The 25,664-nt window shown below is 44.0% G+C and overlaps 2 protein-coding genes across 5 annotated transcripts in view; one reads left to right on the forward strand and one right to left on the reverse strand.

Annotated features, from left to right (window-relative positions):
• Positions 1 to 949: 949 nt before the first annotated feature.
• LOC6645827 (mediator of RNA polymerase II transcription subunit 15) lies at positions 950 to 4,213 on the forward strand. Its single transcript, XM_002068475.4, has 2 exons — positions 950 to 1,619; positions 1,694 to 4,213. The coding sequence occupies exons 1-2, from the start codon at positions 1,056 to 1,058 to the stop codon at positions 3,971 to 3,973; spliced, it is 2,844 nt and encodes a 947-aa protein (XP_002068511.4). The 5' UTR covers positions 950 to 1,055; the 3' UTR covers positions 3,974 to 4,213.
• Positions 4,214 to 4,978: 765 nt separating this feature from the next.
• The window catches only part of LOC6645828 (spectrin beta chain, non-erythrocytic 1), a 37,294-nt gene continuing 16,608 nt past the window's right edge, over positions 4,979 to 25,664 (reverse strand). Inside the window, exons 1-15 of one of the 4 annotated variants that reach the window (XM_023177665.2) lie at positions 22,614 to 22,763; positions 21,367 to 21,551; positions 21,105 to 21,272; positions 19,397 to 19,513; positions 19,074 to 19,336; positions 18,880 to 19,009; positions 18,505 to 18,692; positions 15,464 to 18,437; positions 15,254 to 15,393; positions 13,564 to 15,174; positions 7,579 to 13,492; positions 7,180 to 7,507; positions 6,989 to 7,114; positions 6,045 to 6,737; positions 4,979 to 5,440 (exon numbers count right to left, since the gene is read on the reverse strand). In XM_023177665.2, coding sequence (XP_023033433.1) covers positions 5,187 to 5,440; positions 6,045 to 6,737; positions 6,989 to 7,114; positions 7,180 to 7,507; positions 7,579 to 13,492; positions 13,564 to 15,174; positions 15,254 to 15,393; positions 15,464 to 18,437; positions 18,505 to 18,692; positions 18,880 to 19,009; positions 19,074 to 19,336; positions 19,397 to 19,513; positions 21,105 to 21,272; positions 21,367 to 21,551; positions 22,614 to 22,695 — 13,173 coding nt within the window. In that variant the 5' untranslated portion in view covers positions 22,696 to 22,763 and the 3' untranslated portion in view covers positions 4,979 to 5,186. Of the gene's footprint in view, positions 5,441 to 6,044; positions 6,738 to 6,988; positions 7,115 to 7,179; positions 7,508 to 7,578; positions 13,493 to 13,563; positions 15,175 to 15,253; positions 15,394 to 15,463; positions 18,438 to 18,504; positions 18,693 to 18,879; positions 19,010 to 19,073; positions 19,337 to 19,396; positions 19,514 to 21,104; positions 21,273 to 21,366; positions 21,552 to 22,613; positions 22,764 to 25,664 lie in introns of those variants that run through there. The other 3 variants (XM_023177668.2, XM_023177666.2, XM_023177670.2) reach the window with 3 other exon arrangements.

Below are 25,664 nucleotides of genomic sequence, written 5' to 3' on the forward strand. Positions count from 1 at the left end.
TTGGTCCTTTGGGCGAGGCCATTTTGCGACACTAGTTTGTACTAAAGTACTTTATCTTAAAATATATTCATTTTGTATATTCGAAATGAATGAATGAGTAAAACCTCCATATACTCAGCTTAGCCATTCACGACCAATTCCCACTTGGCTTTGATTTTATTCAGTTTTCAATTTATTCCAACCAAAACGAAAACTTCACATTAACCTTTACCTTCTTTTTTGTTGTGTTTGTTGTTATTGTGTGTGTTTAGTTTGGTTTGATTTGGTTTTATTTTTGGAATCGTTTTGCAAATTCTTCACCAACTTCAATTGCGTAAATTTGCCTGACTAGCAGTTGCCAGTTACCCCCTAACTCCCCCCACTTCCACCACTCACCCAGACCACCTCCTCCCCCTTCCAATTGTCCAACAGCAGCAGCAGCAGCAGCAGCAGAGAGTGCCTGTCCCAATCCTCAATCTCAATCGGCCTGAGTGTAAAATTCAAGTTCAAACTAGTCGCCAATTGTTGACCTTCCGACAATTACATCAAAATCGGGCATTAGCCAATTACGGATGCTGAGATTCTTTTCAGTTTGTTTTTGGGCAATTAAAATTCGGTTTTTGTTTCGGATTCGGATTCAGAGCGTGCCACAACAAGTGTCAAAGCGATGACAGCAATTTGTTGAATGCATCATCGATCATCGATCCATACACATGGAGTGGGGCGGGAGGAGCTGGGCTGGGATGGGAGGCATGACACAACACCAATCGAGGAGAACTGGGGCAAACATCTCCGCTATGAGACTCATCCCTAAACAGGGTGTTTGTTCGGGTCATTCGGGTGGTTGACTTTGACACTGATCGCGATCGCTCCCCCATTTCCATTTCGAACGCGATCTTCACTGGCTTTGGAATTCATTTAGTTTCTTCTTTTTGTTTTTTTAGTTTCGTATAAATATGCGAGGCATGTTCCATGATTGTTCAGTCCGAGTGAGCTATTCGATTTGGCAGGTGGATAGTGTGACAGTGGATTGTTAAGTGCATTTTGGTTTTTGGGTTTCTCGGCAGGATTTGACAATGATGAGACGGGCAGTGGTGGTGCTCCTGCTAGCGGGTTGGGCGACAGCGGCCACCCATGTCAATATAACCATAGCTCAACAGCCGGCAACTAATCCAGCTGATGTTAGCTATGTGGATGGACGAGCACCGGCTGAATTGCGTGCAGGTCCATTTAGGTATGAGGATTCGGAGCAGGAGCAGCGTTTTGAACGCTTACAGGAGCGACCTCAACAGCAGCAGCAGCTGCAGCAACAACAACAGCAGCAGCAGCAGCAGCAACAGCAACAGCAACAACAGTCGCAGCAGCAACCTCAACAACAACAACAACTAGGCCAAATCCCACAATCCCAACAATCCTTGTCTCCACGTCAGGGTCTGGGATTACAGCCGCCGGCAGCTACTCATAATGGACGCCTGCCACGTCGACGTGGTCACAATCGTCGTCCTTTGCCACATCAGCAACAAGCCCCTCTTAGTCCACATAGCGGCCAGTTCCGTCAACGGAATCAGCAATTGCGACAGAATCAGGAATTCGAACGTTATATCCAATCGTATCACAGTCATGGACCCACCGTAGAAACAGTAAGTTCAATCCCCAGACCTCGGTGTACCCAATTAATCTCTCCTTTTCCTCCTCCATGCCACGCCTCTGTTAGGTATTTGAGACATCGAGTCCGTCGCCACAACGTTATACCCAGTCGCAATCGCAAGTAAGTCTGAGCTCCTCCGATGACAGTGCCCCACAGAAGATTGTGGCCATTGGTGGCTCGAGATCGCAACAATTGCGCATGTTTGAGCGTCAGGTTGCTGCCCCAGTGGGAGCCGCACAAAGTGCGCCGGAGCCGGTACAGGATAGCAAACCCATATACGAGGCACCAGCACCAGCAAGTGCCAGTTCCTCCTCCGCTTCGTCGTCGTCTGCGTCTTCGAGTAGCTCTGGGGTCAACAGTGCTGCCCCCGCACCAGCTGCTCCGGCTCCTCAGCCCGCGGAGCCTGCCACGAGCTATGTAAATTTCAATTACGACGATGGCCAGGATGTGGACTATCAGGATCCATATGCACCCGAAGTGGATGATGGCCAGGGCTATGATGATTATAATGACCAGTCTTACTATGCAGGTGGATCCGGTTATTTGCCGCCACCACCATCAAGGAGTTACGCCCCACCGCCTGCTCCTGCTCCATTGCCCCAACGTCCGCTGGTGACCAAGACCATACAGATTGTTCAGCCGGCTCTCAAGGCCAAGAAATATGAAGTGCGCCATCCGGCCATCCAAAAGGAGTTCTATGACATTGAAGAGCGAGTGGTTATCAAGCCGGCTGGAACTCTTGTTGTCGAACTAGATCGTCCAGTGGCCAAGATACCCAAGGGCGAAACTCTTCTACCCTTGGGTCATCCACATCCGGCGGTTGCCTCTGCCTACAATCACAATGGCAACATTCAGACCCAAAGCTACAATAACAATGGCAACGAGTATCGGCCATCCTATGAGGTAGCTCCAGCTCCGACTCCGGCTGTTAAGGAGCAACAAGCGACGACCATTGGATCGAGCGTAACGACCATGCCATCATACGATCAGGCGCCCAAGGATGACTTTGTAGAGTCACAACTGCAGCAGCAGCAGCCCTCTGGTGGTAGCGATGCCACCGATGGTCGTCTTCCATCCTCTGTTTCGGCCGTCGATGGCAATGGCAACTCATTCAAGATCAATACGAAAAATCTAACACCCAATATGATTGTACGACCGGAACAAGAGCAGGATTATCCACGTATACCACCAAATGAGGCCAACTATGAGCGATCACCTCCTCCTCCGCAGCAGCAGCAGCCGCAGCAGCAGCCGCAGCCGCAGCGTGGCTATCAGCAGAGAACCAACTACAATCGTCCAGCCTACAATCCCGAGGATTACTTCACGGGTGAGTTTCTGCCCAATGCCAATATCGGCAATGTGGACGCCAAGCCAGCTCGCCTGGAACAACTCGATCAGGCCCAAGTGCAGGAACAGGAGTCACCACGCCAGCGAGCACAAATAATCAAGCATGAGCACAAGATTCATTTGCCTCCATCCCAGCACAATATCTATTTGGGTCGACAGGCTCAATCACCGCCCAAGGAACGCCGGATAACAGAGGTGCCAGCCCATGTAGCCGAATTGAAGCCATATCTGCGCAATCACAATGGACCCACTATAGTGTATGCCAAGCCAGCGGGAAGACCAGCCTCAGTAACGCGCACTTACTATCCACAGGTATCGTCGCGTCAGCGTAGTCCTCTAGCCGAGGAACTTGAGTACAGTGCTCCCTATTCGCAAATGCGTTTCAGTCCTGAGTCAGAGCAATCGGCCAGACTGGTCGATCAGACAGTTCCCTCCTCCTCCTCCTCCTCCTCCTCCAAACAGTCGTCACCCAAGACACATATTCAAATCCAAATACCCAATCAACAAGATGGCGATAAATCTGTGGTGGTGGCCTCCACCATTACTCCTGATTGTGATAGGCAACACCAGCAACAGCGATCCTCTCGTCTGCAGCAAAAATCTCAGAGATTAATTGAAACCCCTGCTTCTGAGGTGCCGGCCACCCAAGCCACACCCACGCCGGCTCAACCCCAACCAGATGTCGATGTGGCCCTCAATGGAGCCGCTGGCCATTTGCAGCCAAATGAACGTGTCATAGCTGCCACACCCGCGCCCACAGATGCCGCTGCCACATCGGAGACCTTCCACAAGCGACGCATTGTGGTCAATCATCCCTTCCAGACGGTTCGCGAAGTTGTTGAACATGAGCCCATCACCAATTACCATCAGATTCAGGTTAATGAGCCGGCATCGCCAGCTCTATATCATCAGGCTGCCTATTACCAGCAACCAGTGCAGACTCATGGCAATCTGGTGCAATTCCAATCGACCTCCACGCATGGCCATCTCTATGGTTAGGACCCATCAACGGACTCGGAATGCTTGAAAACTTGGACTAGGACTATAGCTCTATAGCTATACATACATTATATATTATTTTTTTTTAGTTTTTTTTTTTTGTTAGCTTATAGCTTAGCTATTACCCAGCATCCATCCCCCCACACAAAATGAAAATGGAAAAATTTATCGGTGGAAGGGCCCTTTCCATGGTTTGATCCTCATCGTATCTGTAATTCTTATTTAAGGTCTGCAGTTAAACTTGCCATTGAATAAATAAATATATATAGCATACAAAATGCTTCGAATGAAAAATATACTCAATGTCATTTGTTTTTCTTTTCAACCTTGTTAAACTAAAACAAAAACTAAACCAAAAATCGACAACAAAAAAATCCCCCAACGATAAGGAAAGGAATCTAATTTTCATTCTTTAAACATTTCTCTTCTGACTAACCGAGTCAAAGGTTTCTTCTTTCTTTTTTTCTTTAGTTTTTTGTCTGGTAATTGTGAGTGGAACGGAGAGACAGTGAGAAAGCATAAAATTAAACATTCCAATGGCCATTTGATTACTGTTTTAATGATATAGATTACGTTTAGCTTTAGCCCATATGATTCATAGTGTCTCTGTGTTCATAGGTCAATCCAATATCAATTGCTCATATTTACTGTGTATACATATATGTATTTATATATTTTTATTATATTTTCTTGTTGGTTTTTTGTTTTTGTTTTACGAAAAAAATTAAATTTAATTATACAACGAACAAACTTATAGTTACAATTCTTCTTTCTTTTGCTTTTTTTTTTTTTTTTTGTTTTTATTTCGTTTTTTTTTTTTGTAATATTTTTTAATGCAATTAAAACATTGACTTTATATATATCTATATAATATTTTTTGTTTTTATACCTTTAAGTAGACAAAATTTAGACCTTTTTGTTTCACGTGGGGATTGGGTTAAAAATTAAATATGGTTTGTGGTTGTGTTTTGTTGTGTTTTCTTTTTTTACATACGTTTTTTTTTGTATAAATATAAAAAAAAAAAAATAAATCGGGACAGGCGACGAGACGAATGAAATATAGTGTTATTATTTACTATTTCCTTTCTTTTTTTCGTTGGCTTTTTTGTTGTTTTTGTTAGCTGTTGGTGGATGCTTATTCAAAATATCGTCCGAAATGAAATAAATTTACTGATTTGTCGCTATATGTGTTTCTTTGTTTTCTTTTTTTCTTTTACTGTGGCGGTGTTTGACTGGAGCGACGTTTATCCTTCTCCTTTTCCTTCTCCTTGTCGCCTTTGCGTCCAAATATGCGGAACATGCCACTGCGACGCTCTTCTTTATTTTTACTACCCTTAATGCCGGATACGGAGGAAATGGATTGAGCTTCACTTTCGCTAGAGCTTTCGGCCGAAACGCGCGAGAAGCTAATGGAATCGGGTTGCAAGGAGACGGGTCGATTGCTCTCAAAGCGTGTATTGCCCCAGCCTGAGAATACAGAGAGATATACATACATACATATAAATAAATAAATAAACGATCAAATAATAGAATTTGTACTAGAAAGCAAATCATGCAATGGTAATGGCAGTGTAAAACAAAAAGTGTGTGTTTGTGTGTGTTGCTGTGAGTGAGTAAGTTCATACAAGAAAGAATAAAATTAATAATTTAGAGCGTATAACTAAAATGAATATGTTTTAATAGTCTTAGCCTAGAGAAGAGGAGTTTTAATAGTTGATAGAATAGAAATACTTTGCAAACTGGTGCGCAGATAGGATCGGCGTGTTAGTTTCACCGATTTGACAGTTGAACCTGTTTGTTTCACACATGCAAAAATATCATAAAAGAGAAGAAAAGTAAAGAGAAAGATACATATGTATAGCCATAACAAACAAACAAACAGCAAAAAGAAACAAGGCGAACCATATCCATCATCAAAATAAACATCTAAACATGCAATAGAGTAAGAGGTTTACGGGGGCAGAGGAAAGAGAGTGATAGAGAGGTGGGCGGGCTTCGGAGAGGGGGGAGGTGGGTTGAGTTGTTGTTGTTGTTGTTAAGGATTAATGCAAGTGTTTCATTTCATTCTAACCACCAATTCCAATTGATTCATTATTGTTATTCAAATGCAGACCCATATAGCTTGGATTACTGATGGCATTGTTAGGCTCGCCTGAGCCGATTATTGATGATGATTTTGTTGATGATGTTGGTGACCCCGATGTTAGATGCCAAACTGTGCGACTGCTGCTATGTTGTTGTTGTTGTTGTTGTTGTGTCGTTGTTATTGTAATTGTCGTTGTTGTTGTTGTTGACGTTGAGATATTACCATTGCCATTGCTGCTTGCTCCACTGCTAGAGTAACTAATTGTCCGCTTTGTGGTGCTACTGTTGCTGCTGTTGTTGTTGCTGCTGCTGCTGCTGCTGTTGGTAGTGGAGTTTCCATTTGTACCCGATGAATGTGCCTCCATTTCAATAAATTTACGTGTACTATCAATACGTCCAGAAGGTACACGTTGTGGCGATGCCAAGTGATGATGTTGTTGCTGTTGCTGCTGTTGTTGTTGCTGATGTCTAATCACATTGTTGTTATAGTATTCCGGCTGTTGTTGTTGTTGCTGCTGATTGGCCACTGCATTGAATGCATTGATACGCTGCTGCACTTGAGCCTGATGTTGATGCTGATGCTGATGCTGTTGATGATGTGGTGGCGGATGACTATGCTGATGGTGATGTTGCTGACTGCCTAAAGGCGGCATCGTTGTTGGCAATGGCGGCGGATTATCTAATCGTTGCGAGTTCAAGTAACGGAACGGTGAGGGGACACAATTTTCGTTTGGTTTTTTTGTTTTACAATATATTTATATATATATAGAGAGATATGTATGTAGGTAAGTGAAGAAATGTATGAAGGAGAGTTGTGGATTGGGGTGGTTGGATGGGTTGGTGGTTGGTTGATTGGTTGGTTGGTGTTTGACTGGGACATAGACAAATGGCTAGCCGATTGTTATAATCCCCCTACACTACTCTACTTACCCGATTGTCGGGCTTCGCTATTGCGTTTCAGTACGATGCTGTCATCCTTGCTGCTGCCATTCTGTTGTACTCCAGTCAGACCGGCGGGTAAAGTGGCGGATTGTTGTAGGCGGCCTTCGGACAGATCTTTAAGAAATGAGAAACGACTTAGACTTGCCATTTTATTTATAAAATAATGAGAATAGCCTTACCATTGCTTGAACTTTGGCGTTGGCGTAGAACAACTAGATTCTCCTGGCTCTGACGATTGCTGGCTACTGGTGGGCCACCACGTGGTGGTATTGGTGGTTTCTGATCAAAGCCCACACTTGTCGGTGAACTAGGCGAACTGGGTTGGGATTGCTGCTGTTGTTGTTGCTGCATTTGTCGCTGCAGGAAGGCCATCTGGGGTGTGGCAGTGCTATCCAATGTCTGGCCACTGCTGGCACGACGCTGGGAATCGGGTGAGGAGTTACGTGAACTGACAGGCGATTCAACGCTGCTGGTCACCTTGATGTCCGGTGAGCTACTCGATTGTTGCTATAAGCGGAAGAGAAGTAGAGTAAAGTGGGGTCAGCATTTCAAGAGATTTGTGAATGAATTTTACTCACCTTCATTGACTCATCGTAGCTGAGCAGCTGTAGGTTTGGTGGCAGACTAGCGTGGAAGGATATCTTGCGTACCCAATCGTTCATGATGTCCAGTGAGGGAGCTTCGAATAGGAATTCGGAACCATCGGGCAATCTCAGACGGAAAACGTACTTCTTCTTGGTATAATCGTCGGCACGTTCGCATTTGGCACCCAGAATGTTAACCGGAGCCGTTGCTGTCTTCTGCTGCAGGAAATCGTTCTCATCCTTGAAGAAGCAAACCAATTGACCGCATAGTACCGTATGGAATTGTTTCCAGGATCGAACCGGTGCCTTCTTGCCACCAGATTGTAGGCCATGCTTACGCTCCAGCATGCCCTGAATCTCAACAGAGGGCAAATCGAATCCTTCGCCCTTCTGATTCTTACGGAATGATTGAGCGCGACGGCGGGTGGTGAATGATGGCGTACGTTTGGGTTGCTTGGGCTGAACCTTCATGCTCTCGGCTCGTTTCACATTGGCATCGGCTGAGCCGCGACGCAGGCGATCACCGAACATACCACTGGAGCTGCTCTTCTGCAAACCCAGTTGCTCCTGTTCATCCTGGAATGGAGGTCGTAGAGTTGTCGAACCGACAGCTGGCGATTGGGGTAAACTGGCTGCACCGCCACCTACCGAACCGCCTGAAATGGTGACCATGGGTGAGGAGAAAATCGGCGTCTTCTCCTGGGCGGCGGCATTCTGACGATGTTCCTGTTGCTTCTCGGCTCGCCGGCGTTCGTCATTAAGACGCTGCAGTTCCTTTTGCTTAAGTTGTTCGAGTCGCTCCTTCTCAAGACGTTCCTTCTCCTTCAGTTTGGCCAATTTTTCGTTTTCTTGCTGCTTGCGGAAACGCTGCTCGAGGAGTGTGATGCGCTTAATGGCTTGGAATTTCTCCTCCTGGGCGGCCACCGTTTTTTCAAAGTCCTCGTGGCGTCGCAAAAGATCCTCAACTTGTGGTATAGAGTCACCCAATTTAGAGTCCTTCAGTTGAGGCTCACGGCTACTGATCCATTGCTCCAATATCTCAGCATCCTTGAGGAACAATTGGGTATCCAGATTCAGTTCATAGATCTCCTTGCGTTGCTGTAGTGTATGCTCCAAAAGTTCATGACGGGATTGCAAAACCTTAATCTTATCCTCAACCTCGTGGGCCAAGAAATGCTTCTCCTTGATTAGCTTTTGACCATTTGCCGTGAAGTTGGCAAAGGTTTCATCACGCGCCCGAATTTCGGCATGATGATCCTTGATGCTAGCCAAGAGAAGTTCAGCTCCAGCCACACTGTTGGCCAGTTCGGGGGCTGTAATCTTGGCCAACATCTCATTGATCCAGGCAATCAGATCGCGATACTCATCGAAGTACGACTGCAATTGCTCGGCCTGACTGAGTTTGCTCTTGCGGGCTTTGGTCTTGTCCTTTAGGTCTGTCCATGCCTCAACAGTTTCATCACGTTTCACCTCAATGTGCTCCTTGGCATCGGGATAGATCTCGCCCAGTTTGACGGCTTCGGCCAGAACAGAGTCAACTTGTCCCTTAATGGCCACCAATTCGGATTCAAATACCAAATGCTTGCGTCCCAAGGCCTGAATACTCTCCAAATCCTGTCCGTAGTCCTCAGAGATGAGTGATGCATCCTTTTCGTTGATCAATGTGATGGTCTCATCGGCCACTCGATCGTAGACATGCACCTGCTTGGCACCAGCCAACGCATCCTGGCGGGCATTTACCAAATCCTTGAGCTCATCCCACAACTGTTTGGTTTCATCGCGTTTCGTCTTAATGGAACTGCGATAGGGATTATTCTCTTGAATCAAACGATCGCCTCGCTCCAGGCAAGCATCGACTCGGGCTTCGTTGGCATTCAGGTTCGAAACGAATGACTCAAAGGCCACCATCAATTGCTCTACATGCTCCACATCTTCACCATAATCTTCACTGGCTGTGACTGTCATCTGATCGCCGATCCATTCGTGCAGATCCTCGGTTTCGCGCAGATACTCAAACAGTTTCTTGCACTCACTCAAACGCAACTCGCGCTCCTTGGCCAGACGAAGGAGATCGGCATACTGCTGGGCAACCGTTCCGTTCTTCTCCTGAATGTTGGCGCTATCAAAGTGATGACGTTCAATGAGGCCTGTGGCCAGTTTGTTGACCTTGTCAATCGATGGCTTAAAGGCGGCCAGCTCACGTTGAAGAACTTCTAGTTTCTTTTGATGCGCCTGCACGGAGGTCTCATCGCGTCCATAGTCGCTGCTGGCCAAAATGGGACGTTTCTCTTTCATCCAGGCATCTGCCTCGTTGGCCTCCACATAGAAGAGTTGACTTTCAACGGCATCGAGAAGGCGCAAGCGTCTAATGGCGGCCAGATCTCTCAATTGAACTAGCTGCTTTTGCAATAATTCCGATTTATATTGGACTTGCTCGCTGGCAAAGTGATTATCACGAATCATCTGTTGGCCACGCTGCAAAAGAGCTTGAATCAACGGCTCCTGCGATGTCAATTCGGCCTCGAGGGCATTATGTTTCTTCTGCAGACCCTGGACGGCCAGAAGACTGCTTCCCAAATCCTGAGAGCCGGCCACTAATTGCTTCTCACCCAACCATTGCAACTCATCCTCTGCATCGCGCAAGAACTGCTGCAGACTAAGTGAATCTTCGAGATTCTCTCGCCGTATGGCAATGGGCTCGTGCAGGGTATTGTATCTCTTAATGCTGGCCATGGCTCGTTCGTGAATTTCGTGCTTTAGGAAATGATCCAGTTGGAAGAAATGTTCGTCCTTTAGTTTCAATTGATCGGCCAACTCATTGTGATGAGCCACATCTGCCTCCAGGCGTTCGTGTTTCTTCAGTAGATTACTGACCGTCGTCAGGTCTTTGCCATAGTCCTCGCTGGACAATTGCTGTTCGATGTCATCCATCCAGTTGTTGAACTCATCCACACTGCGATTGAAGGCCAGGGCATCGTAGGCCTGTTGTAGTTTCTCCTTCTTTGCCTGTGAGGCACCCTTAAGTTTCAACCAATCACTCTCCAGGAGTTGCACCTGTTGAGCAATATCATCCTTGGCAAAGTGGGAGCCCTTAATCAGACGCTCGCCCTCACTGATTACAGCCTGGACGCGTGGAGAGTTGCTCAAGAGTTCAGCATCGAAAGCCGAATGCTTTTGAATTTTGCTTTGCAAATTGCTGGGCTCGCGATAGTTCTCATCCAAGGCCACTTGTAGTTTCTGTACCAACCAGCGATCGATCTCGTAGAGACTGCGCAAGAATTCCTGCAACTGCAAAGATTGCACTAGGCGTTGTTTTCGCTCCTCCGATAGATCCAAAAGTTTTTGTTTACGCCTCAAAATGTAGGACAACTTCTCTCTGATCAAATCGGCATCCTTGGGTTCGCTCTCCAGAATGCTATTGGCAAACTTTTGTAGGGCATCCACATGATCGGCGTCCAGTAGCTTTTCAAAGGCATCGTGTTTCTTGAGAAGACGCTCAACGGCTGTATACGAATCACCCAGATCATCGTTATTGAGGAAAGCCTCTTTGTTGGCCAACCAAATCTCGACCTGTTCAACCTGAGCCTTAAACAATTGCAATTGATGGGCTTCGGTTAGGTCTCTGGCCCGTTCACTCCAAGCCTCGTGTAGCGTTTGATGCAGATCCTCAAGTACAAGCAAATAACGCTTGACATTCTCCGATTGCTTGTCCTTGCCAGATAATTGTTCGCCATGTTGCTTAAGTCCTGCGAAAGCCGGATCTCTACCCTCAATTTCCACTTTGCGCTCCTGATGCAACTCCAACTGAGTCTCACAGTCATTAATGGTGGACGGAGCCTGGGCATTGTTCATTTTCTTGACCATATCGTTCACCCAGAGTTCAAGTTCCCTTACATCAGACACGAACTTGTGCACCAGATAGGCTTCATTGAGTACACTCTGCCGCTTGACTGACAAATCTTGTAGATTACCCCATGATTTGTGCAATTCTTCAAGTTTCCTTTCAATATGCTGAGCTCCACGTTCGGGATATTTGCGAATCAGGAATTCGGCGGCTGTCTCATGTTCATCGATCTTCTGCTTCACAGCGGACATGTCACGCTCCAGAGCCTCTTCGCGACGAATCAATGCCTCAACGGCAGCCAGATCACGACCAGTGTCGGCTGAGCTCATGGCCAATGCCTTTTCGGCAATTCGTTCAGCTGTGTCATCCACATCCCGATTGAACACATGAATCTCATGGGCTCCACCCAGTAGGGCACGATAGGCATTCAATGCACCCTGGAGCTGGCGCCAATTGTGATTGAAATCGTGTCTGCGTTTGTCCACACTCTGTGTATCCTCGGGAAGTTGAGCCTGATTGATTAGTTTATCGGCCAGCTGATTGATATGTTTCACCCGCTGATCATCCACACGCATATCAGAGTCAACGTCGTCCAGTTTACGCATCAAGGCGCTGCAATGTTCCAAATCTCTGCCAGTGTCACGGGCCTGAACCATCATTTCCTTGTCTCTGATCCAGGCTTCAATCTTATCCAATTGGTTGTTAAATTCAAGAATATCTTGGGCTTCCTCTAGGCCACGACCACGTTGATCCAATTCGTCGAGCAGACCCTGCCAGGCATTGAGAACCCGTTCGATGGCCTGTTTGATTTCTGGCGACGATTCATGCTGCTTGCTTAGGAGAATGACACCAGTGTCCTGGATCTCCTTGATGCGTCCCTGATTGGCAGCCACCTCGGCTTGGAAGGCTTGATGTTTCTGCAGTTTCTTGATCTTCTCATCCAAGTTGGTGACTTCGGCATAGCTAACGGCATCTGCTTCCAATTTCTTTTGCTTCTCACTTATCCATGATTCAGCCTCGGCACAATCTCTTACGAACTTGGCATAGAGCAAAGCATCCTCAAGCTTATACCTACGAACGGCGCACAAGTCCTTGACCTTCTGGCGACGGGCCAACACACCTTGGAGTATGGTCTGAATGTTGGCAGAGTCGTAATGACGCTGTTCGATCAATTTGCGGCCATGCTCTTGCAGAAGGGCCACCTTCTCCTCTTGCGTTTGGATCACACGTTCAAATTCATCATGCTTCTTGATCTGATTCTGCACATCTTCCACTGTCTGGCCAAAGTCGGAACTGGTCAGGGCAGCTTGCTGAGAGCTGGACAAGGCGTCAATTATTTTGGCATCGCGAAGGAAGCAGAACAAATCGATCTTTTGTTCAAGCATAATCTTCTTTTTGTTCCAGGCGGCATGCAATTTCTGACGTTCATCCAGCATGGCGGCACACTTCTCTTCTACATCGGCGGCCGCATAGTGACCCGTCTGGACCATGGAGTCGCTTAGTTCATTCAAATAACGGAATTTATCCTCTCTGGCATCAATTTCGCCATAGATGGCATCATTTTGAATCTTCAAGGCGGTAGCACCGGCAGCATCGCTGACATGTTCCTCAGCTTGGAGAGCGGCACGCAGATTCGATGACCAAGAGACAATGTCTCTGACATCGGTGAGGAATGTCTGCAGATCGGAACTGGCCGCCAGACGATCACCACGTGCAGTGGAACGCTCCTTCAAATCATTCCAGGCAGTCACCACTTTCTCCTGTTGCTGGGCAATGGCTGTGGCATTCGATGGATATTTGGCTTGTAAACGCACTGAATCTTCGACCAGGACCTGTAACTGAGCCTCCAGGGCGACCAGATCATTTTCAAATCCTTCGTGCTTGCGCAGCAATGCCAAAGCGGAATTCAAATCCCTGCCCAGCTCCGAGGAAAGAGCGGCATTTTTGTCCTGTATGCGGAATAGGGCTTCAGCCACGTCGCGATGGAATCTATGAATTTCGCCGGCAGCATGCAATTTCTGTTCACGCTGATTGAGTAATTGAAGCAGATTCTCCCAAGACGTTCTATTTGGAGGAAGAGAAAAACAAAGATTTAGTCTGTGCGTGAGCATGGAAATTGTTTGATTTTTGGTTACCTTAGTTGTTCCTGTCTCTTTTCAACCTCGTTGGCATAGGGACTCTCCGAGTCGATCAGTTTTTTGGCCAGCATTTCACACTGATCGACACGATCTGCTCCGACCTCAACGCGATGTTTCAGATCATCGAATTTGTTCTGCAACAGTTGTAAATGTTCAAAATCTTGACCATAATCCTCCGAAGAAGCTGTCTGCTCTTGCTCTCTAATCCATTGCTCCACTTCGTCGGATTCAATGAAGTACTCGTGCTTGTACAAGCTCTCCATCAGCCGAACCTGTCGCTGCGAGGCCAACTTGTGCAGGGATTTTAGCATTTTCTCAATCAATTGCTGTTTGGCCGATAGAACCTTGCTGTCCGGATGATGTTGCGCCACCATGGCGGCACAAGTGTGCCCCATTTCGGTGACAATACCCGAATATGTGTCCAACTCCAGTTCGATGGTCTTGTGTTTGGTCAGCAACTTAGCCGCTGAATCGCGATCACGTCCATATTCGGTGGATCGGAGGGCATTGTTGCGTTCACCCAACCAGGACTCGATCTCGCCGGCGTCGAACAGATATTGTTGGGCTTTCAGGGACATTTCCAGTTTGCGCGTGCGTTCGCCGCAATGGAGTTCCAGATCCTGCCAGGCCTGCTCCAATTGTTGGCACAAAGCCTCCACTGCCTGCTTCTCCGGATGATGCTGAGAGACGAGAGCATGTCCCGACTGCAAGGCCTTCTTAATCATGGGCGTGTGTCCCTTGATCTCGGCCTCTAGTTTCTTGTGTTTCTTGTGCAGTGACTGGGCCTGATGTAGATTCTGGCCCAATTCGTTGGACTTGGCTGCCGGCAAATGATCATTGATCCATTGGAATTCGGCATCCAATTCGAATACAAATTTGTGATAGTTTAAGCTCTCTTCCAGCTTATCGCGGCGTTTCTGTGTGGGATCGCGCAGATCTTTGAAGCGTTGCTGCAGCTCCTTGGTCTCGTCCTTGATATTCTTGGCATTGAAGTGACCCTCATGGGCCATATCGTCACCCGTGGAGACCAGCTCCGCCACCTTTTGATCCCAAATGGTGATTTCCGATTCGAGAATTTGCTGCTTATTGATCAGATCTTTGCAACTACGCAAATCGTTACCCACATCCTTGCTCTTAAGGGCGACATCTAGCTCTTCCACCTTCTTCTTGGCATCTTCAATCGAGCGATTATGTTCACGCTGCGAGGCAGCTTGCTCCAGTTTGCGTCCCTTATCCTCGGAAAGGGTTAGCAAATCTTTCCACTTCTTGTTCAAATCCGTAACACGCGACTCCACTTCGGGCACACGATTGCCTGATTGAATCAAATCCTCGCCATCCTTATTGACATTACGCAACTGACCCTCATTGGCACGCAGTTCACGCTCGAAGGCTTTGTGCTTTTGAAGCTTACGTGGCAGATTGGTTAGATCGCGATAATTCTCATCCCCTGCAATTTTAGTCTTGTCCAATAGCCAGACCTTAAGATCATCAGCTTCGGCGGCAAATTTATGATAGTCCTTGGAGGCCTGCAATAGGCGTTTACGTTCGAAAGCCCGATCCTTGACAGCCTTGCGTTTACCCAACACTTGATTGCGACGTTCGGCAATGCTAATAATGGAGTAGGAGGAGGAGGAGGAGAAGGAGGAGCTTAATTCACAAGTCTTTTGAGGCCATTCCCAATACTTACTACTTGGCATCGTAGTGATCATTGCCAATTAATTTGTCTGCATTGTCGGAGAAGCCTTTTAGAATTTTATCCTGAGCCATCAGGCTCTTTTCAAAGTCCAGATGACGCTTCAAAATGGCTTCCACCTCATCAAGCGAGGACTTTAATAGAAAAGAAAGGAGTTTATGCTGGACAACTATCAACTTGCAATAAAAATTCCACACTACTTACGCCCAAATTATTGTACTCCAAGAAGGCCTCATGACTCTTTGTGGTGGCATCGATTTTGTCTGCCTCACGGTTGAACATTTGCAATTCGACGCATTGGAGCAACCATTTCTGTTTTTCCGCCCAGCCACGATGGATGGCATCCTGTTCGGCCTTTAGGCGTTCGATAACAACAACCGTTTCGGCCATATGAGGCTTGCCATCGGACAGTTGCTTGCCCAGCTGGATGACCTCAACGAATTCGGTATCATGGGCTCGAATGTCATCGCCCAAGTCGTTGTGTTTCTTAAGCAGATTGTTGGCAGTCTCTACATCGCGGGCAGATTCATCGGCATTAAGTTGATCCTTGACTGAATCGATCCAGGCAAGCAAAGTCTTGGCACTGTTGTTGAAGATCTGTTGACCCACCTCGCTTTCGATGCGGGCACGTAGATCATTGCCACGCTGTTGTACCTGTTGCCACATGTCCTGGACCTCCTGCTGTCTGGCATTGACATTGTCACGTTCGGCGGGGTACGCATTCTTCACCGAGTTACCCAAATAGATGACCCGATTGACCTTGTCTTCCACTGGGGCCAGTTCACGCTCCAAATTCTGATGACGACGCTGCAAAGCCTGAACGGTTTTCAGGTCTGGAGTGATGACTGCTGTATCCAATTGCAACATCTTCTCGCTCATCCAGACCTTAGCCTCGTCGCAGGTGCGATTGAAAAGCTCTACACTTGAGGCACCTTCGAGACTCTTTTCCCGCTGTGCCTTGGCATGGTTGAGTCGCTGCCAGATCTGATGAATTTGACGCTGACGAGCTATGATCTTATCCAGCTGTGAGTGACCCTGATGACGGAATGTGTCCACGGCACCGTCGATCTCCTCCACACGCTTAGAGGCCGCTGAGAGGTCGGTGATGAATTTCTCGAATTTACGTTTAGCGTTTTCAACGCCTTCGCCATCATCGGACTTGATCATGCGTTCCTTCTCCTTCATCCACTTCTCAAAGTCATCGCATTCGCGATAGAAGCCAAACAGATGAATGGAATCCTCGAGCAGGGCATGTCGCTTTTGGGCCATCTCTTGCAATTGATCGTAGGTGGCATTAATTCTCTGCTGGCGCTTTTCAACGCTATCAGCATTCTCGTTGATGCTCTGATTGGAGGTTCGCCGTTGCACAAGTGGCTTGGGTGCAACACTAACCGGCTTGATTCTCTTCACTGGCACCACTTGACGCACAAGAATGGTTTTCTTTACCTTCTGCAAAGATTTGACCTTCTCTGCCTTGGGCACAATGCAGGCTACTGGACGTGGCTCAATCTCTCGCACATAGTTGGCCGGCACGAAGCCTTCGTGTCCATTATCCTTGCGTACGCACCACCAATCGTCGTTGGTCTTGGATTTGAGAAGCATTACCTCACCCTTATCCATTTTCATGCCCTGACCCTCGAATGGAAACAGAGATTTGACATGGGGCAACATTTTCGTTTCGGTTACCTTCTTGTGCTCCAATTTCTCCACCCATTCATCCTCCCAAACCTCTTTGGGCACCAATCTTGTCTCATTCACCCACTCTTCTTGCTCGACTTCGGGTAGATCCGGTTCGACGGCCGACAGCTCCAATGTGCATATGCCAGCCTTGATCAGTTTGTCAGCCTGCTGATTCAAATTGAGAATATCTCCCGAATATGCATTGAGCTCTCCTTGCAAGTCCCTATGACGCTGGAGTAGAGCCTGAGCCGAAGGCTCATCGTTGCCATAATCCTTTGAATTAACCAAAGCCATTTTCTCATTCAACCACGACTCGGCCTCATTGGCATCGGTGTAGAATTGATAAGCCTCGGCGGCATCTTCCAGTTGGCGTCGTCTTAGCTCGACCAGAGCTTCTAGGGCTTGCCAGTGTTCGGCCAGAGAATCAATACGACTTTGGATCTCACTTGCTCGTGGATGTTTCTCACCGATCAAACGCTTGCCAGCGTCCGACATTTGGGATGATTTCGGTTTACGTGACTTGATCTCATCCTCAAGAGCCTTGTGTTTCTGTTGCAGGGAGAGCACAGCCCTCAAGTCCTTGGCAGTGATGCCTGTCTTGCATATGCGTTGTTTGTCCACTAGCCAACTCTCCTCATTGTCATAGTCCTCCATGAAATGATGGAAATTACGAGCCTCCTCCAGTCGGGCACGACGATCAGCCGAACGCTTCAGCAGTTCTGAATATGCCTTCTCCAATTCTGCCAATCGGGTGGCCAGCAAAGCAGCATCCTTGTGCTCAGAGTTCTTGTAGGGCAGTGCCTGGCGATTGAAACGCTTTAGAGTCTCGCCGTAGGTATTAACCTGCAATTCTTGCAAGGAGTGCGCCTGCAGCAACTCCTCGACACCCAATAAATGTGGACCCACATCCTCGGAGGCAAATTGCTGTTGCAGTTCCCTCACCAACTCTGTGGTACTGGCAATCTCTCGCAATAAATTCATTAGATTGCTCATCTGGGATAAATTCAAACGTTGATTCTCCAAAAGCTCCAACAACTTGCGCCACTTTTCCATGACCTCTTGTTCACGTTTCTTTACACGTTCCTTGCCATGATAGTTCTCCTTCTCCAATTCATTGGCCATGGCTGTCAGATCATTGAATCGTTCCACACGTGCCAGAATATCTGCCGAGATGGCCTCATGTTTCTTCAATGTGGCATCGACCTGACGCAAATAACGCGGATCGGATAAAACTTGAATCATCTCCTTCAGATAACCCTCACGGAGCACAGATTTCTTTTCGAACTTATAGTTAAGTTGTTCCAATTTCTCCTGACGCAAGAGCTCTTCACGCAGGGCCACCTCACGATTGTGTTCGGCATACTCGAGAATTTGCCAGGCCTTCTCAATGTCATTTACCAGTTGACCCTCTTGAGGATTGTAAGGTGGTTGATTCAAAGCCTTCAGCAGAGTGTTAACCGTAAAGTATAGAGCCTCGATTTCGCTACGCTCTTTGTATCTATATTTAAATAAAAGATAATTGATTAATGATTATATATTCTTAAATATATAGTCTGGCCGCTTACTTTGGTGGTTTCTCAATGGTGCGATATTCCTTAAAGGCCAATAGTTCACGTTGAATGCCCTCCAATGAATTGGGTAAATTACGCTGCTCCAGTTCCAATGTCTTTTGTCGTATCCAGCTTAATAGATTGGTGGTAAGACGTTCATATTGCATTTTCTTGCGATCTGCATCCATAAGTTGGCCCACAATCTAAACAACATTCAAGGGAAAGAAAGAAAGACAACACAAAAAGAAAGGGTCAATGATAGACTCTTCACGGACAGACCAATCCCCCAAAGTGAAGTAGAGCGTTAACTATGGAATGTCATGGCGTTACGCTGCATTGGTGCCATCCGACCCAGTCTCCAATCCCCCCCAAAAAGAATTCGAAACTTACATTCGCTATACGCTTGCCGCTCTTCTGTTCGTTCTTCATGCGTGCAAAGGTGTGATAGTATGAGGCCACATAGGTCAAGATCGATTTCTCATCGGGCCGTTGCGAGTCAACATCCTCAGCATCGAGCAGACTGAAAATGGATAAAAAAAATTTACAAAATGTTGGAATGACGCGTGAGGGAGGTGGAGACTCACCTTGGTATGCCCAATTCATTGGCTGCCGTATCAAAGGCATGATTTAGATTATCCAAATTGGAATTTTTCGAATTGACAATCGTACTGTATTCAAACAGATCGGGACGATGTGAATGGATGAGCGCATTGAAACCCAAACCGGAACGCCATGATGATGTAAAGTCCGTGATATTAACACCCTGATAGCCATGCGTTCTCCGTTGGCACCACAATAGTAGAGCATCTTTGGCTGAACGTTTCTCACTGGATTCGTTTTCTTCATCCTGTTTAAATTGTCAATTATATCAATCTCAATCGAATCAAACACTACTACTACTACTTACAACATCGATTTCAATTTCCTGAATTTGAAATCGCAAAATGATTGTCCATATTAGACCTAAAATCAATCTGGGATTACCATCGACAATATCCTCAGCACCAATTGACTCCAAGCGCACCTGTGTTGTAGAAAATAGAAATCATTTGCATTATTCGTTCATCTTTTGTTTGTCTGAAGGAGGGGTGGGGCGAGGGGCTGAGGTTGAGGGAGCAGTGGAAAGGAAAAGACATAAGCTGAACGCGTATCAAGTTACAAACTGAACTGGGTCTCTACAAAGTCACGCATTATCAGGTGTAGGTAGCCTCACGCCGAGGTGTTTGACCCGTCTTTTTCTCTCTCTCTCTCTCTCTCGTTCTATCTCTTTGCCTTGTTGGTTTAGCTACGTTGGGGTTCATATGGGTCGACATTTGAATTTATTTATAGTAGGTCAGGGCACGGATTCAAAGCGAACACAGGTAGACCCCAAGTAGACTCCCCCCTGTCCCCACAAGAATGTTATAAACATGGGCGAAGACAGAGCCACTAGATATGAAAGATATGTATGTATGTATGGACAAATCGTAACAAACGATGAGCTTATCTACAGATATATGTATGACTGTGGCGCATGCCCAGAACCTGATTAATGAGATTTCGAACAGAGAAAAAAACAAAAGAATCCACAAAATAGAAGTAGAAGTCGTCTTCGGCTTCATCTTCGTAGTCGTCGTCTTTGTCAAGGTGTAGAGTGGAGTAAATTAAAAATTTAATTGATTCCAAGAGTTGTGTGTGTTTGAGGTAATGCTTCAATGAAGCGGCCCAAAAACAAAATCCTTCCTACAAAAAACATAACGAATATGTTGTTCACTTGAAATGCTTCTTCAAGCCAAAAAAAAAAAAAACCAATTAAAATGCATTGAATGCTGTTGTCACAAAAAAAAACCAGACAAACCCAAAATACGAAAAAAAACTAAAAGTAAAAAACTTTCACTGAACCAAGTGAAATAGACACACACACATATGTACATGTCTACACACACACACTTCTACATATGTACATATGTGTGTATGTAAAAAAAAGAGTTTACTGGCATTTAATAGGCATTAACAGCTTTTGTCTTTGTTTCTAATTAGATTAGGTCCCCCAACTAACTAACTAACACAATGAAACTATGTCGATTGCATGGCACTGGCTTCCATCTCTTCTCATCTCTATGCAGCAATTTGAAATTCATCATGATGAAGATGAGAAGATGATGATGATGGTGCAATGAAAGTAACTTTAGGAAAATGCATTAGAAAGTATGCAAATATTTCTTTAAGAAAAATTGCCACAACACCAGAAAACAAAACAAAAAAACGAAAGAAAGAAGGAAAGAAAAAAACAAAGGTAATTAAATATATACAATATATACATACATATGTACGTATGTGCAAGTATGTATGTGTTTCTCTTGGCTTTGGCAGTTGTCGTAGTCCACACAATTGCTGCAACTCCTCCCCCTCAATGCCGTCTCCTCCTTTTTCTCCCTCCCTACTCCGATCATCATCACAATCTCATAAGACAAACAAAGCACGCAATGGCCATGGCCACGCGCAGCTGCGCAGGCGCGACTTGCACTTTCTACACATGCGTAGGCCTTCTCTATCTCTCTCTTTCTCTCTCCTCGCCCACTCCACCCTCTTTATTCAGGGTATGTGCATCTCTTTCTATTTGGGAAAACACTCACCTTGGTGTGCAAGAATGCCAGACTCTTGTTGACATTTTCGATTTTATGTACACGCATGCGTCCGCTATTCGGTTTTCCCAGTTTCTCCGACGATATAATCTCAAGCAATTTAAGTAACTTGATGCCATCGGCTAGATCTGTGAATAGGTCTTCGACCTCCATTTTGGCCTATATAAATTGGAATAGAAATATGAAAGAAAGTTACAATTTCTACTAGTTCTTTTGCTCTCTATCTCTCTATCTCTCTGTCTCTGTGTCTTACCTTGATCAGAAACGAATTCATCCATTTTGTAAATGTTTTCTTCTGTATGTGTAAACGTTCCTCCTGCAGAGTCTTAATCCGTTCATTTTCAAACTTAATAATGCCATCACGTTGGGTCATATTGGCAGAATTTCGATTCGATGAACCCTGAAGCGTTGAATAGCCACCGGGCTCATATTGTGATGCTATGTAAAAAATAGAAGAAAAACGATTGAAATAAAATAAGGATTAGTTTAAAAGTGAAAACATAGAAATAGCAAAAATGCAAATGTAAGTCGGAACAAAAGGAAACAGAAAACGTTTAGTTATTTTGTTTTGATTTTAGCCAAGTGTATAGTGGCAAGGCGAGCCGGCTTTGGCTTTTAACAATTACAGCCCTAAATCAATAGTTGGGTGGGAAATTCAACACGTCAATATCTCTTACACACACACACACACACACACACACACACGCACACGCACATACCTTATATGGCATTGGCAATTAAGTTTGCCAGCACAACTGATAAGAAATTATCGCAATCGCCTCCCTCTCTCTCTGTAGGTGTCTATAAAATTCCATTTTGTGACTAAACTTAGACCTGTTGTTTAGATGCGATTATTTTACACGTAATGCCTAAATTTAAAACCAACATAAACTTTTATCAAGTCAACTACACATCATGAAATCACCAAAAAGAACCAAATTGGTTATGTTTTTAAATAGTCTAAGAATCTATCAACAAGTTATTTTCTTCTTCATCATGGTCATTAACCAGAAATTTCCATAATTCAAGGCAATATTTAGAGGCTTATCTAAAAGTTCACACAATTCTCCCTCTAATCATACACGCACACATAAAAAAAGCTTACGTAATAATTAAGAAATTTATACTAAAAAAAAAAAAAGACCAAAAATAATACTATGGTAACAAATCAAAAAAAAATAAAAGAATGAGTGAATTACTTATGAGTCGACACTCATTTGTCAAATATTTGCTTATCACAAAAGACTGATAAGAATTTCACTATTTTGGCTTCCTTATTTCAAAGAAACCCCCAACCCCGCCCCAACCCAGCCCACTCCCCATTTCACTTTGTCGCATAACTTTCATTGGAATTCGTCTTTTTTCGATGAAATTGTATAATACTATGTACATAATGATAATCTCATGACGCCACCAAAGACAACAACGTTTGGAAAGTTCAAGTTCAGGATATATGTATATATATATATATATGTGTTTGTATATCAAAAAAAAACGTACCCAACGATTGTCGATCATACGATATATATCTCTTGTATTCATTTCGTGTGAAATTTGAACGCAAAACGTTATTATATTCCATTATTTGTGGATATTTAGAGAGCTCTTAGATCCACCATCAACCAACACCACCATCAGCATTAAGCACCACCAGCAGAACCACCAAAAAACCAACAAACAGACAAAACTGATAATTTTTTTTGGTATATTGTTTTTTGTTTTTTTTTTTTTTGGTTTCGTATTGTAAGTTGTGTTTGTATGTTAAAATATTTTCTGAATGTTTGGCTATTTATATGGGATGTAAAATACTGAACATTTTTTTTCTTTATTTTAACTATTTGTTATATCAAAGCACACTTGTGTTTCGTGTTTCGTATTTTCTTGTCGTTTAGTCTCGAAGGCAGTTTGGACACTGGTAAAGTAATTTTATCAGATGTCAGACGACTACGAAAAATTAAAAAAAAAAAAACAAAAACAAAAATAATAAAAATACAGCAAAAACAACAAGAAAAAACCGAAAGTGGCAGAAAAATTATTTTTCTTATGGTGGGTGGTGGATGGAATGGAGAGGTCTATGGTGAATTCCTTTTATCGTTATCGCCCCAAGTGGTTTAGTGTATTTAAGCTAAACTGATATGAGAAGGTAGTAGTAGGATGGATGAAGACCCAATCCAACTACATTACTCTCTCTCTCTCTCTCTCTCTCTCTCTCTCTCTCTTGCTCTCTCACTCTCCCTCTCCCTTTATGTCTCTATAGTGCCGAAATCCCTTGAATTGGCATGCCAACAACAGTTTGATAGAGGGTTTATCTTATCTTATGATAAACCTTGACGCATATGTTGTTTAGTTCTTGCCAGCAGAGATTATGTCGAGTACGATGAGAGCTATATTATTTATAGATGTCACGGAATATAGAGTTATTTTAGCCACTGTCATAAATTTAATCATTTTCAATCTATCCATTCTATGATGATATCACATTTGACAAGTCAACACCCCTTTGTCCCGTCAGTCTCTCTCTCTCTCTTTAACAATTGTCTTAATTTGCATAAAAGATCATTAACCATTTCTTAGAAAAGAATTATTAACCACCCACCATCCAAGGCCCAACCCTTGGCTGAGGTCATCTAGAAGGCATTCCCTTCCAATCTCCATTCCATTGCGTTCCATTCTTCCAAAGAGTCGGCCAAACAAAACACTTTGCTTCAAGCAAATATCAATAGCAAAAAATGTGACCAAGAAGACGGTGGAGGGGGCTAAGGTTGTGCGGGTGTAAGTAGAAACAGAAATCAATTAAAAAATATAGAGGTGAAAACTAAACAATACAAAAAAAAAATACAACAACAAAATAATTGCAATACAAATAACAACAACGACAAAAAAAAACCTCGGGCACTCTGTGTGGCAATAAAACTTTACCATACCCGCGATAATTTCTGTTATCAATTGGTTATGAGGGGTAAAGAATGCGCCATGAAACGAAGTGCGGCATACCTTTAGGCTTTTTACAGGCCAACTTATAGAACTAAGTGCCTACTATACTATATGCATATAACAGTTATGGAACAGGGACTGAAATAATTAACAAAAATTATTGTTCAACATTTGGTTTTTTTAATTGAAATCCATTAAACAATCCATACACACTCATATTGCAAGTATTTCAATTATGGAGGGGAAAACCCATTAGGAGTCAGTTTTCCACTGTGTTTTCATGAATTGTTTTCAGAAGGAATGCATTTAATGGCAACTATTAAAAGTTTGGAATAATAATTTATATACTTTAAGAAACTATTTTTGAGTTAGAAGTATTGATTCGTGTATTTACCTAAATGCCAAAAATTTAAGTTGAAATATTCTGCAAATTTACAAACTCTTAACTTTTCCTTTTAATGTTTTTGTCTTTTTCCCATTTTAATGTTTTTGAATTCTATTTTGTAATTGGAATATAAATCACACCATTTTTCAAGACATCTGCTAAAAAATGCCAATGAACAGCAAAATATTCCAATAAACCAAAATTTCATTAAGCTCTAATTTAGTCAATTTTTAGAGTATTTGAAAAATGAATGGCTTTTTTTATGTTGAAATAATGCCTTTCAATCTGCATTTAAATCGTGAGAACTAAATTTTTGTTTTCAATTATCGAAAATATCAAATTTGTTTTCTTCTCGAAATTAAATTTTTCAAATATCCTATTTAAAATATGCAAAATTGCAAACAAAATAAAACAAATCGTTGCTAACTGATTTTCCTTGTATTTGCTAATTTCAATATTGGATAGTGGTTTTCTGTCTTAATCCAGCATGGTAAGTGTTAGAGGGTTAAATATGTTTTAACCCTTAAAGATTGAGTAAAATCAAATGATATGAATAAACTATTTTATTCCATATATATATATGAAGTTGACCCCAATTCAAGAATTGTTCGTATTCAAAAATGATTCGAGTCTGGCCTCTAAAAATGGCCATTTAACTGGAAAATGTACGATATATAAAGGGAAAATGTAAACTCCTCGTCCCCTGTTTGAGGGCGCACTAAATACGTTGCATGCAGCTGCATTTAAAATGTATTTTTAGTTTTACATTTCTTTTTCCTTTTCGTTTTGTTTTTTTGGAAAGCATCATAAAGCATCCTGTTTACAGGCTACACTAAAATAAACATACAGCAGAAGCAACGACACTCTCCAGGCAAATAGTTAAATATAAATAAAAATCATTGTACATGCACGACATAAGGAGCACACATGTGTGTGTGTGTGTGTGTGTGTGCGTTGGTGTGGGTGTGTATGTAACAGCTGCTGCAAAAGGAGCACAAAAGATATGCTCTAGAAATAATTCAAAGATTGAGCTTGAACTATTTAAAATGGGCCCCACCATGACTTTCATTTCAAAACACTTTGTTTGATGTGCTAAATACAGTGAAACCTCGATATAACGAATCTGAGGGGGATCGCAAAATTATTCGTTATATCTATTGATTCGCTATAGGTACTGAAATGTAAAACCTTAGTCCTTTCAAGGGACTTAACAAAAAATTCGTTATATTGGG

The sequence above is a fragment of the Drosophila willistoni genome (assembly GCF_018902025.1).
Source record: "Drosophila willistoni isolate 14030-0811.24 chromosome XR unlocalized genomic scaffold, UCI_dwil_1.1 Seg8, whole genome shotgun sequence".
NCBI classification, from domain to species: Eukaryota; Metazoa; Arthropoda; class Insecta; order Diptera; family Drosophilidae; genus Drosophila; species Drosophila willistoni.

What these genes read in the sequence shown, in the direction of transcription:
- LOC6645827 (XM_002068475.4), top strand. Translation starts at nt 1,056, where the DNA reads ATGATGAGACGGGCAGTGGTGGTGCTCCTGCTAGCGGGTTGGGCGACA. An exon ending in ATGGACCCACCGTAGAAACA is followed by an intron (nt 1,620 to 1,693) that starts GTAAGTTCAATC and finishes CGCCTCTGTTAG; the next exon opens with GTATTTGAGACATCGAGTCC.